The sequence below is a fragment of the Branchiostoma floridae genome, chromosome 18, assembly GCF_000003815.2.
Source record: "Branchiostoma floridae strain S238N-H82 chromosome 18, Bfl_VNyyK, whole genome shotgun sequence".
NCBI classification, from domain to species: domain Eukaryota; kingdom Metazoa; phylum Chordata; class Leptocardii; order Amphioxiformes; family Branchiostomatidae; genus Branchiostoma; species Branchiostoma floridae.
The window spans coordinates 808,935-822,788 of NC_049996.1; the positions used below are offsets into that span (position 1 = coordinate 808,935).

The 13,854-nt window shown below is 39.8% G+C and overlaps 1 protein-coding gene across 1 annotated transcript in view; it reads right to left on the reverse strand.

The window, feature by feature from the left end:
- The window catches only part of LOC118405947 (BMP-binding endothelial regulator protein-like), a 35,066-nt gene that overhangs the window by 7,375 nt on the left and 13,837 nt on the right, over positions 1 to 13,854 (reverse strand). Inside the window, exons 3-6 of the mRNA XM_035805800.1 lie at positions 10,028 to 10,124; positions 7,413 to 7,495; positions 2,881 to 2,971; positions 106 to 200 (exon numbers count right to left, since the gene is read on the reverse strand). Of these exons, the coding sequence (XP_035661693.1) occupies positions 106 to 200; positions 2,881 to 2,971; positions 7,413 to 7,495; positions 10,028 to 10,124 (366 nt within the window). The remainder of the gene's footprint in view (positions 1 to 105; positions 201 to 2,880; positions 2,972 to 7,412; positions 7,496 to 10,027; positions 10,125 to 13,854) is intronic.

The following is a 13,854-nucleotide window of genomic DNA, read 5'->3' on the forward strand; positions in this document are numbered from 1 at the left end:
CTTGTATAAGATACTAGCACTATGCAATAGCTGCCAGTGTTGTTTTCTATGTTAGACTATTGGAAAGTCATCATACATGCTCAATCTACATGATTGCCCAGTCTAAGGAAAACTGACCCGACATATACAGGTGAGGCAGCTGTCCCTCTGGGAAGTGAAGGTCTGTCCATCTGGATACGCCCTGCCCTCTAACAGACAACCTGCATGGAAATAAGTAACTCGGCTATGGGTCAAGTTGATAAAGGGCCGAACGCCGCCGAAGCATCTGACATCACAATAAAATAAATACCTATTAGTAACTTAAGCACCCAACTTAAGCACTTTTCAAATTTGTTTAGATAAATCTCTTTTTTTTTAATTTTAAGATCCTACACCCAAGCTCTCCCAAGCATGAATTTTCTTATGCGTTATTACATTACAGAGGACATGTGTTAGCAACCTGTAGTCTCAGGAAACATGTGTCATGGCTTCCAAACCGGCTATCCGTTTGTTTCAATAGCCCAGGCGTGGTCAGAGGATAAATATTGTTGTTTCAGATATAAACACTCTCTCCAAACACCACCTATAGATTTGTTAAATTTCGCACATTCAATTTAGGTGTAAACTTATTCTGTGACATTTTGTAAAATATATTTGTCATTCTCATTGTGTTTAAGTTGTCATTATACGTTGGATAATTACAAAAGTTATATAACAAAAGAACATGTGAAAGGTGGAATGTGATGTATGTGTGTCTGATGTAGCCGACACAAATGAAAATAACGAAAAATAATTTATGTCTTTGAAAAGATCCAACCAACTTCTGAAGACAAGTCCATTTCAGAGTCTACTTCTGTTACATATTATTTTTGCTTTTTTCTCATCAGCAGCAGCAGCTTTTTTCTTCCAAAATTTGATTCTGGCTTTATTTAATGTGATCAACACTATAAACTTATTATGACTTATTTTTACACACACTTTTAAAATAATAAATATTTTCTTCTTAGTCAATCTGGCAATAAATTCTTTAAAAGTGTTAGCGTGTATTACTAAAATACACGTGAATACTCAAGGTGAATACATGTATAATTCAAGTTTGGTGTGGTTTTCAGGCATGATATAATCAAAGTCAAAATGAACTTTTTTCTTACGTTTATAAACATGAAACACGTATTTTGTTCATAGAATATTATTAGAAAATTCTGCCTCTCTAATCTCTATTAAACATTGACAATGAGAAAAATCATAGATATATGGTATATGAATTCTGTCTTTTGCAGTATCAAAGTGATGATGCGCCGACCATACCCAAATAATTACACACTTCTTGTTAGTAGCGTGAAAACGATCGTATCTCCAACGTACCAATTACGGTTTGACAGGGAACAGACCCCCTTTTTGCACTGTCTGACCTCTCATTTGTGGTGCCACAATACCGTAAATCATCTTATCTTTGCCAGTCTTTTTTTCATGATATCATTCCTTGACTACCATTTAAGATTCTCTGCCATTGAAGACTCCAATATGTTTTTTCAGTGTACATTGGTAAGTAAATGCTTAAAAGAACTTGATGATTGTTTTGTTATCAATATTTAGTTTTTAGGGCTTTTTGAGTGTTAGAAGAGTAATACAAGAATTCGGAAGTCATTAGTAATACAACGTACAATGAGCAATATTAATGAATTTCAAACTTAGCACTCAACACACGACACTTCTTAACTGTAAAACATTAAGAATGCTTCTAAAAGATACTGTGATTTGCGACATTTCTCTTACAACGAAAAGAATGTGCTTTCTGCCTGGGGCTAACTCTGAACTATAATTATCTGCTACATTACACTCTAATGTTAGTGAGATATAAATCTTGCATTACGAATTGTGGAGTGTAAGTGATAATTTGCTCTAATTTTGTCGATAAGCAAGGTAATAATGGCTGCTAATTATTTGGTGATAACTCCCGAAAGATATCATTCAGGTATTTTCTAGTATATTTTTTTCACAATTTAGGCTATTTGGTGACCCTAGTTACTGTATCAAAAGTTACTTTAAAATATTTTTGACACTTTACACGCAGAGGATAATGTATGATATAACACTTCACAAATAGAATGAAGCCCTCAAGTTCCTTTCAGTTCAAGTACCTGTCAATTCTATTACCTGGAAGTGCTCTGTTAGTGGTTTCTTTACAAGATACCTCAACCACAAATTTTGACTATTCTGTAACAGATATTAGTTTGATACATTGATGACAATTGCAACAGCAACACTGTTCATTGGTTTCTTTACAAGATACCTCAACCACAAATTTTGACTATTCTGTAACAGATATTAGTTTGCTAACTAACAATACAATGCAGACAGTGGCAAACAGCTCATTGGTTTCTTTACAAATTTTGCTGATTCCATAAGGGATATTTAATTTTCTAACCTATATGCAACTGCACACAGTCACCTGCAAGGAGCTTTCATCAGGTTCCTTGGTTACTGTTGATTCAACACTCAGTCAATTGGAAACTTTTACCAGACTATTGTAAAATGACATGATATTGCATGTGAACTCAATGCCAAGTTTCTTAAGAATCTTTTAATTTGAAGACAATTTTAACATTTTTTTAAATAGTCAAGGCATAATGATACACATCTACCAGTATTGGTTTATTGAAATAAGTACATGTGCCAGTATTACAATGTTTGACAATCAATAGAAATTATGCTAAATATGTTCTTTGATGAACTCAGGTTCTTATTTTTGATACTTTGTACACAGAACATATCATGTGTGATATGCCTAAGGTCAGTCAACCGTCTATGCAATATTGTCCTGAAACATGTCATCAGTACTTCATTATCCAGTATACAAAGCAGACTTACCATACCTTTGTTATTTGGAGTCCAACCTACCTTTGCATACAGGACAACACTGTCCAGGCACTGTGACTGGGTTACTGCAGGGTGTGTAGCATTGCACCTGGGATACGGTCACTACTCCCTCCTGAAAACATCAACAAAACAGTCATCAAAACTCCAGGTATCTATTCTAAACCCTCAACAATGTACATAGAAAGCCATCAGATAGTTTCATAGACAAGACATTTGTTACCTTTTTATGTTATGGTATGCAATATTTATTTCATTTATTGGAATTCATCACAATGTAAAAGGGAGGGCAAAACAGGTGCATGAACAAATTTACATGTTGCCCTTCCACTTTGGTTTGAGTTTGCAAATAAACATATTAATATTCTGTTAAATTTTTTGTTGAAGGACTTTTGACAAGGTTTTCTGTCACATTGTAGGAGAGCAGAACTTCTGTATGACATTTCTCTGGCTGCTTGACCCAAGAGTGAGTTCAATTAGCTGTCATAAACATATTATATTATGACTATACAGAATTTAACTTAAATGTCAATGATTTTGCTTTAACTTTCAATTCAGAATCTCTTTCTAACCCAATTCATTCAATATTTCTTTTTTTGGACATTTTTCTTTTGACGGCAGCGTTTCAGTCAACGTATAACACTTAAAATTTGTCTGCGTCATAAAAATGGCGGTACAAAGTTTACATAACAGAACTCTCCACATAAAAGTAGTTAAGTTCCGGCGCCAGTCCTCCTTACTGTAAGTGTGTACACATACTTCATAACCTTTACTTAGGAAACAAGGGTATGGGCAAAATGTATAGGACTGCCCAAAAAGACTCTCAAAGGACTAATAAAATCTGCCCTATGTAGACAGGTGGTCACAATAGACAGGATTGAAGAAATGGGGAAAATATCTTGAGGACCAACAAAAAAAGCATTCACATTGGCCTGATGGTCTTTTTGCAGAGGTTGTCACTTGTATACAGCTTTGACTGTAAAAGGCCACTGAACACTTTTCTACAAAGTTAGAATGTTGTCTTGGAATCCCTGTTGGTATTTTGAATACATAAAGTCGATTTTTATGGTCAAGAGATTTTATATACGATTCTGCTGGATGATTTTTACATTACATTACATACATGTAATCTATACATTGTTGCATATAAGGTTGAAAGATATGTTCAGGCCTCAAATGCTTTGGCGACATCATAATAGATTGGCAACATTATGCTTAATCATTTTATGGACTGGAACAGCAGAACAATTTCTAAAAATGCGCTTGAAAAACAATTGATTTATTGTCAATAATACAGATGTACGAACATGTTCAAATTAGTTTAAAGCGAAAATGAACCCAGCTTCAGAGCAAAAAATAACGTTGCACTGACTTCAAATTACAAAAAAAACATATCCCTGTTCAAAAAGATTTCGCCAAGATTGTAACTAACCCAGTAAACATTTCTCGAAAACTTTAAATGCTACACAACCAGTGTAGCTACGTGTAACTTTATACCCTCTTCAAACATTTTATCGTAAGTACATGTATTGTGAAATAAACGACCCCCACCGTTCCTTTTCTTGTCTTCGCGGGAGGTCTGATACGCAGTCCGGGGGATAGAACCTCTCCTTGCCTACATACAAAAATGTCTCCTATCTTCCCCCCCTATCTCTCTGTCTGGGGACAAATTGGAATCTTATCTAGCGCTGACAAGTCCCGACACAATAATTACATTACTGGATGGGGAGGGACGTGGGGTGGGGACTCCATTTGTTTGTCTTTGTCATGGTAACAAGAGGGGGAGTTATTCGAACTAGCCACGCATATACAATATAACCTTACTTGATTTGTAGCACCGTAAACTAGGTAAATATTGTCAAATCAAAATTATGGCATAAAATCATAAGGATGAGATTTATTTGTAGATTTGAGAAAGAATTAGAAGAACGTGAAAATTTCGTAGTTCAAATTTTAGTTACACTTACTAGTAACGTTATCATACTTACAAGAGGTTGACCTCCGTAAGTTCAGACTAGGAAATAAGGCGGCATTCACGACAGGTGGTTTCGGGTTTTATTCCCTTATGCTTAACCCTAACTTCTCCACTTCTCAGTGTTTGACGCTCTTTTTTTGCGACCGATGCTCCTAAACAGCATGCAATGTCTGTTTCCTTGTCACTTCGTAAGGATCCGTCAATTATAACTGTATCCCATAGCGTTACATGATCTTGAAAAAGTGTACACCCTTCTACCATAAATGCATTGCAGATTACTTAAACTATAATCTACCTCTTTTAGCTGCTCTCTTGGAGGTCCAACTTTGATACTATAACTTTCAATGTGTTTTATTTTCTTTTACTGAAGCGTGCACAACTTCCGAATGGACAACGCGGAAAAGTAGCGAGTTTGTTTGCTCAAGACCACACGAAACTTCTAGAAAATGGCAAGAGAGTAAGTTTTCTCGACTTGAAGTAGGAGAGGAGCTCCACTTACAAATGGGTACTTAGAACGAGAATGTAACCAATCTCTAACACGCGCGCCCACTTTTAGTCGGCTCGGTCCCCCAGAAAGAATCCTTCACCACCTTTTGTTGCGCTGTTCTCAAAATGGTCATTCGTCGTTTTCCTAAGTACACATACTCTTGACTTTCTTGGTCAGAAAAAACGTTATATGACCGCGTTTCTGTCAGCAAGGTACTCCAAACCCCATTAGTGAAGAAAACATGGCATTGTAAGCACAATTGATGCCAGTTATTGGCGGGAAATGTGCGTCAAATGCTGACACAAGCACAACCACCTGCCGCACCTGCTACGCAAGCGGATATGTCGTCTGCAAAAATACCCACAAAGCAATGCGATTCTTTACGCATCTATACAATCTATATATAGATTTCTGACGGACAAACAATAGTACTTGCTGTATAACTACTGGAAAAAATGCAAACTATTCTGTAATAAATATTTTAAGAATTCTATCTACGTTAAGTATAAATAAGACAAACCGAGCCGGCAGAGTATGCTGAATGTTTAGTCCTTTGGTTTAGCAGCAATTTTTGCTGGATTTTTCTTCTTTTTTTCGACCTCGCACATTAATTAGTTTTGGGACCATTAGAGGATGCCATCCATAAAATAAAGTCACTGCGGCCTAACATAAAAGTACCCCAAAAAAAATAACCCAAATGTTTGGGGAAAAAACGCGTAGGACGAAACTGGCTTCTTCAAATTCCTCAGCCAAGTGTGACGTCACAAAAATAGTTGCCAAAACCTGACTTAACGTCCGATCATGTTGTCTATATCCTCGATGAAAGGACAGGGACAGTGTGGAGTGAAACGGGAACATTTATACTGTTTGACCCCCTCTCTGTCGCTGAGTGACGAAACCCAGAAACCACGTGCCGTACACTTGAGAAAAAACAGACGCACTTATACCATGTCAATCCATAAGTGGACTTGCGATGTTAATTGAGTACAATAATCAAAACATATGGAGCTACTGTTGCACTTAATACAAAGTATGATTTATACCTAAGAGCTAAAAGCACTGAAGACATTTTGTGAAGAAATGGTCTTTTTTTTTCAGTCGAAGTGGGTCACGTGCCAAGATAACTTGCCGCAGACTTTGAAGTAAGAGTGCAACATTTAACGCAAAAAAAGCATTTTATTTGCTTGCATATTTGTCTGCATTTCTTTGTACTGTTTCGAATTCTCCATTCATACATAGACTCTAATTGCTAAAACCAAATCTCTTCTAAGAGAATTCGTAACATAAGTCTAACTATTTTGTTATGATTGTTGTAATACAGTAGCTGGGTACTTAATATTACGACTTAGTAACAACGGGCTTCTTCTAAAGATAGCGTAATGCGGCTGGATTTTTTCTTTTGTCACTCTTATAAAACACCTGAAATTCTTTCCACCCACACAATAAGACGATGAGTGATCTTTAACAGAAAATCGTCTCAGTTTCTGACTTCCCACGGTGTTGTCTTCGTGTTTATTCTGTCAAACATCACATCCTACTATTCAAATGTATACTTATCATATATTCTGTTATTTCTTCTCATCTCGGGTCCATTTTAGTTGCTAACTCATGAATCAGTTATGTTAAAAAGTAGCCAGGTCTTCCACCACAAGCGATTAAACAAAGTAAATACATTTGAGTATTTCCGGCAGTGGTTTGCTTTCCAGGCACAATTTTGACAAGGAAACATCACAAGTGTCTGGAACATTGTAGAAGGAAAGCATAAATCAATAGAAGTACCCACTAAGTGTATGTAATGGCTTGTAATGATTTATTTTCCGGAAACCGAAGTCAGGAAACCCGTGTTAGTGAACCGTAGTAGAGGAGACATGCCGACCCAAACACGATACGTTAATTAGCTCCCAGAAAAATAACAGACCCGCTCTAGACGTGTTTATAGTTTGTTACCAAAAATAAATCATGTCAAAACTACAAACAGGTGTGGAGGGACCAACTTTTGAACCCCAAACAGGTGCAAAGGAGAAAATGGAACGACTTTTTGGCTCCACGCAGACGATAAAAATATCCACGCTTCTGATTGGTTGCTGAGCTTACCTGACATGCGTACTGCGCGCAAGGGTCTTGATCTGACGTCCACTTGTCGCCACTGTTGTATACCTGACCTTGAAACGTACAACCTGCAAGAAATATACATGAATACATAAAGAAACTTTGTCGAAACTTCAACGACAGTCATACCAGATCATTGCAATAGACGTTTTGGGTTGAACGTTTCAGCTTTGGTTTTCAAGATTTTGGGTTTTGAGGTTTCAAGTTTTGTTTTTATGGTTATATTTTCGGGATATCATTTCTGTGCGCATTGCGTTACATGAGCTGTATTTGTGCGATCTTTTTCTACCTGAGGTTTCATCAGGTATATCTCTTAACACCTGCCGATAAAGGTGTAGATTTCCACCTAGTACACCACGCGCGATATCGCTTAGGTACTTTGCATTTTTCCCACCATGTAGTTCTGGAATACCACTTCTGTGTGTGTGGGTTTGCTACCTGAAGTTTCGTAAGGTATATCTCTTTATACCTGCCGATATAAAGGTGTAGTTTTTCACCGCCTAAGAGTCACATCCATGCACGATAGATACTTTGCTTTTTCCCACCATCTAGCTTCGGAATATGTGCGGGGTTTTCTGCTAAATTTTCGTAAGGTATATCTCTGTATACCTGCCGATAAGGTATAGATTTTCACCACATAAGAGACACGCCCACGCACGATAGATACTTTGCTTTTTCCCATCATCTAGTTTCAGAATTCGTGCGGGTTTTTCTGCTGAATTTTCGTAAGGTATATCTCTTTACACCTGCCGATAAAGGTATAGATTTTCACCACATAAGAGACACACCCACGCACGATATCGCTTAGGTAGACACTTGTCCTTTTTTCCCACCATCTACCATTTCTGTTCTGTAAGCACCTGGCGAGGTTTGCACTGACCAGGCGGTCAGACTGTCAACACGGCCCGTCAGGTTGTATAGCCCGCCCGGCGCCAGCCGGACACGAGGGGGCATCTTATGTTCACAGTGTGTCTACTGTGGGTTGAGACAGAGGTTACCACACCAAGGCCGCGGTCATGTGGGTGGTCCGTGTGGAAAAGTTTCCCGCGCACGGACAAGTTTCCGGACGACATTTTGCAGGGGGTGACTTCTATGTTTAGGGTTACGACTTGAAGGAAACACGCTAGAACGGACGGATGCCTTGTCAAATATTGCTTCAGCAATAAATTTTGCTCTTCCCTTCTTCAGTGACATGGCTAAACGAATACTCAAAAAAAGAAGAAGAAAATACTTGTGTGCAATTTTCAACGCATAAAACATAGAATACGAAAATAATGCAGTCTTGTACCCGCATAGGGTAAGAACTGCAAAAAAGTTTTCGTTTTCACAACGTCATATGTATCGTATTGAATATGGCATGATTATCAATTAAACAGTTGACACTTTTAATGTCAAGTATTCTTGTGGCATTTTTCCTCATGACGTCGTTGAAGCAAGTTATTGTAATGATTTATTGTTGAACACATCGGTATCGCATAGAGTACAGTTGTTTCATCTTATTACGTAGAAAAGTGCCAAAATTGACTTTGAAAATTGAAGTCTACTGAGTTAGGCTTATATCGCAAGTACTCTCCAAGCAGAGGTTAGACTCCGACTGTTTTTTTAGGCGTCTTTCTATTTTGTACTGTTTCTTGACGTCCGCCGTCCGAAAAAGCCCATAGATCACCCACAGACAGCACACGGGTTAAAAGTGATTTATCCCCTAATGACCACCACGGTCCGTCTGCAGCCTTCACCGCTGGGTTCTCCTCAACCGACCTGTCCAACAGGGTGGGGTCATCCATCATTGCCATGGTTACGGTCCGCTGCACACGTTTGTTTATTACGTCACCCCAAATGTCTTCCCGCCATTGAAGCCTCGGCACGAAAACTAACACGCGCGTCGGAAGGATCCAGGAAACAACATCGGCTTTTGTCGGGTTCGGATCGGAGCTAATATTTATTTTTATACGTCGTTAATCACAGCGTGTGTGTTAGATGTTTGGGGTTAGGAGATGGGGCAGTGGGTTAAGGTTCTGGACTGACCAATCTGACCAAAATTGTCCATCACACATCTCTTCATCGTCTTGGATGTGTCTTCTTTTCGTCGACTTGGTGTTCCTTCAAGAAAATTTCTTATCACAAGTCCTTCAATTTTTCTCTTCTTTGAACGGTTTGACGTTAAATTAGATCATTAGATGTAGATACTGTATTGATTATGATTTGCTTTTTTTTAATTCCTCTCTTGGAATTACGTAAACGGTCACTGTCATTTGATATGGCCGTTGCGACTTGAAACGGTCCTTGCTAAATCGCTGACCGGTGGATGCCATATCCGAGCGTATCTTAACTTTTTGCGAAAGGAGCAAAAACAAATACAAAGCAACATTACAATTACAAATTTACGATACGACAACATCGTGAAAAGTTGTAATTGTAAAAGACAAATAGTGGAAAAAGAAAGTGCACCAGTTCGGGTCATAAAGCATAAATATCTACGCCACGAAACATCAAGATGTTGAAGGAGAATGCTAATATCGTTCTACGACATAGCATTGGCCATTTCAAATGGCAACGACCGTTTACAAGAAGGAAAATAAATGTGTGTATCATCTGCACACCTTTGCACCGTTCGCAGCACACGCCTCGTTTCTTCACCACCAGGGAACAGTCGTCCAGTCGCGGGCACCGCTCCTTCCGGCACGTCACTTCCTGGTTCTGTGAGGAAAAAAGGCGGGAAAATCGCATTAGATATTATCGTCTGCAGACCAAAAGTCAACGTTAACCTTCTAAGCATGGTCACACTTATGTATTCAGGGTTACCCATAACTCGCGAAGCAAGTTATGACATATGACTTGTGTCTTGAAATCAGGTATTGAGAAAAGAAAGAATAGCGTGTTTCTTTGCTCTCCAAGCAGAGGTTGGTGGCAAAATCGTCAGACCTTTTCCAGGCTAACGGATGAAAGGAAAAGGTAACGATTTTTTCCACCAACCTCTGCTTGGAGAGTGCATTTGTGTAGACAAGGACCTGATAAAAGCTCCTTGGTGTAGAACTTCCTATCACAAATATTTGAGTTTTCATTCAAAACGTTCTTGTTAAGGTATTGAAAGAAGGAGCGATTTTATTTCCGTATTGGTTGTATCAAGACATGTGACAAGTGCCCTTATATATAGATAGGGGGAAAGTCGAAAAAGAACACCCATTGTAGAAGCCTGTGCTCTACTCGACTACACCCCCTGCACATTTTGTGAACAGCCCCAAACGGAAGACAGCAGTCCTCAATCTGTAATAGTTCATTGCCGTGTGTTCAGCATATGTCTAACCACTCTATCCACGCGGCAGGAAAACTGCAATCTCGCGGAGACAGGTCTCCCCTGTACCGGAATCCATGCTCACGTTAGTGCCCAATCCTACGACCCGTATCCCCACATGCAGGAAGGCCTGGTGGAGGCCCTTTTAATTTCGGACTTTTCTGAACAACAGTCTTTCATTTCATAATCAAAATAGTGAATATTCGTTCAAACATCTATCACAGAAAAAGTACGACCGACCCAGCCCCAAATTTTCAACTGTATAAAGTCGAATCTCTGTCAATGAGTTCTAAGCCAAACGTGTCTTGCGTGAGAAGCTAAAACTCTAAAAGACTTGGATGAACTTTCCAGCTTCAAGTTAAAGGATGGGGAGATGAAGAAACAAATTTTGCTCGAAACAGGATATCCTTCTTCTTGCATGGTCCCTGGATGTGAAAATGTGGTATCATGTCGTTTAAGCCGAGGGTTACTCCCGTGGCCACTTTTGGGTCACACTTGTGTTTAGTTGGGCGAGGGAGGATGGGACTCAAAAACGATCACATCGCAGAAGTCGTGGGAACGGGGCAGATTCCCGCCAACGCGTCCTCGAAGCAGATGTGGGTCTCAGTGGGATTTGTGGAACATCTTAGTACGTCTTTCTAGTTGTGTACATCTTCATCTCTTCTTCAGTAGCGAGCGGGAAGGTAGCATCAAGAAAGCGCGCATCACGAAAGACTTAGAACTGCTTACAAAAATGTCCCTGCAGTTACAAAACAAACTGCTAGGGGGAAGCCTACATAACGTCGTCCTTACAACAAAAGCTATCTTAAACCAATACCATAGCATGTCTAGGGCAAAAGATACAAGAAACAGACGTTCTGCTTAAGTACCAAGATCACACACCAGGGGGGCCAAAGTCGCCATTGACCTTCGTTTTCTCAACTTCTAGTCACAGACCAAATATCATTACAATTCATTCAGAAGTTCTTAAGTTATGCTCATCACAAAAACCCGGAAACACACTCGCACGCACACACACAGACGCCAAAAACAATACCTTCAATTTTCATAGAGGTATAATAACGGCCAAAATATATATCGATATTCATATTAGGAGAAATGAGCGTGCATTGAAGAACAGTTCATTGGAACGGAGGTTGGAAATGGTAACCGTGTGGTAGGCTTGCATCTCTGGCAAAACATTCAACCTATTATGCCAATCTTTACTTGAATTTTTCCCAGAAATCCATGGAGTCCCGAAACTACCAAACATCTGCTTGGAGACCCCCGCTACCGTGCTGTCTCTCACTACACCCGGCCATACGGAGCTCGTCTCGCCGACGTTTTTGGATGGACAACTGCGGTCAGGTCCCGGGCTCCGCACGTAGATCACCCCGAGAAAACCAAACAAACAGCTCCATTACTTTTCCATCAGATGGAAGCTGTGGAATTCGGCGGGAGGGAGGAAGAACGAGATTTGCCTCGCCTCAGGTCGTCTGATTTGACGCAGATGTGGACTAGTGTTCTTTTGAAACACACAGCTGGTAACGTATGGTGGCTGTGAGTGGCAGGGCAGATATCACAATAGGAAAGCACGTTATAAAATACACTGAAACAATGCTTCGTGGTTCTGTGAGGGGAAAAAGGCGGGAAAATCGCATTAGATATTATCGTCTGCTTTTTCCCGCCTGCTGACCAAACGTCAAGGTTAACCTTCTTGGTCACACTTATGTATTCAGCAGTTAGCATACATGTAGCAAGTGATGTACATGCCTTATGGTCTCTTATGAGACCCTTATGACTTGTGTCTTGAAAATGTGTTGAGAAAAGAAGAAAGACTAGCATGAGTCTAGGTCCACTCTCTCAGTATGGACGAACTACTAAAGCTCAACCTTCCCAACCATGGTTTCTAGTTTCTACCGCTACACCGTAATGAGTTTTCATTCAAGCCTTAAACATTTGAAGTGAAAACTTGCGTGTCTAAGTCGTATTAAAAGAAGGAGCGATTGCATTTCCATACTGGGTGACTATTGTCCCTTCCACAGTAAAGAAGGAAAACTTTGGACCAGCAATCCTTTCCATAGACCAATCGAACGCACGCAAATCTTGTTTACGTACAACCGTACAATGTACACTACAGTCCCATAATCTGTTTACTAGCTTACCTATGCTAGGTACATTTGTGCTTACGAGTTCTTATACCTTTGTACTCTCCACGTCTTACTACTGGTAGAGTTTGCCCTGTGGCTTACTGTACACGTTTCCTTGTCATCAGAAGGAAAACTCTTCAGCTAACCGGATTATAACGAGTAGCTACATGTGGTCGGGCGGGGGCGTATGGGGTACCTTACCGAAGAGAGATCGGCCGGCCTACGCTAATCGCTTTGACTCCGCGCTACCACTAGCGGGTCACAGTCGTAACATACTTCTGAAGAGCTACTTGTTGGTCGTCTGGGAGAATTTCCCTTTTACTTCTTGGCGGAAGCTTCACGACTTTAATTTGGGGAAAAGGAATAATATTTCAAAGATTATGATTGCAACAGGTGTCATCTATAAGGAGTGTCAGATGACGTAGACGCCAATGAATGAATGAATTACTATGAAACAAGAGAGGGGGAGGCAAGAAAGAAAGAAAGGGAGAAAGAAAGAAAGAAAAGAAGAAAGAAAGTTCGTAAGGGAAAAAAGAGAAAGAAAGAAAAAGAAAGAAAGAAGGAAAGAAAGAAAGAAAGAAAGGGAAAGAAAGAAAGAAAGAAAAAGAAACAAACAAACAAACAAACAAACAAAAACAAAGAATCAAACTACGTATACGCTCAACAGACGTTTTACTCGAAGAAGCCCGCAATACTAACGATTTCTGCCGGGAATCCTCGTCTGTCATCAGTCGGCGGCAACTGTATACATACCCGCCATCCCGCGCTGTGCCAGGCCCTTCAGCCACGACCCCATAACACCCTTCAGCCACGATCCCCATAAACCCCACAGTCATGTAGCCTCCTTCACCGGCGTTTTTGGGAAGCTTGGCACATTTTTTTTTTTTTGAAATTTTTTTTTTTTGGGGGGGGGGGGGGGGCGGTAGGTCGATTCGCGATTTTTAACCGGGAATATTATGCCGGGAAAGGAATATATGCCGGGAAAGGAATATACACCGGAAAGCTA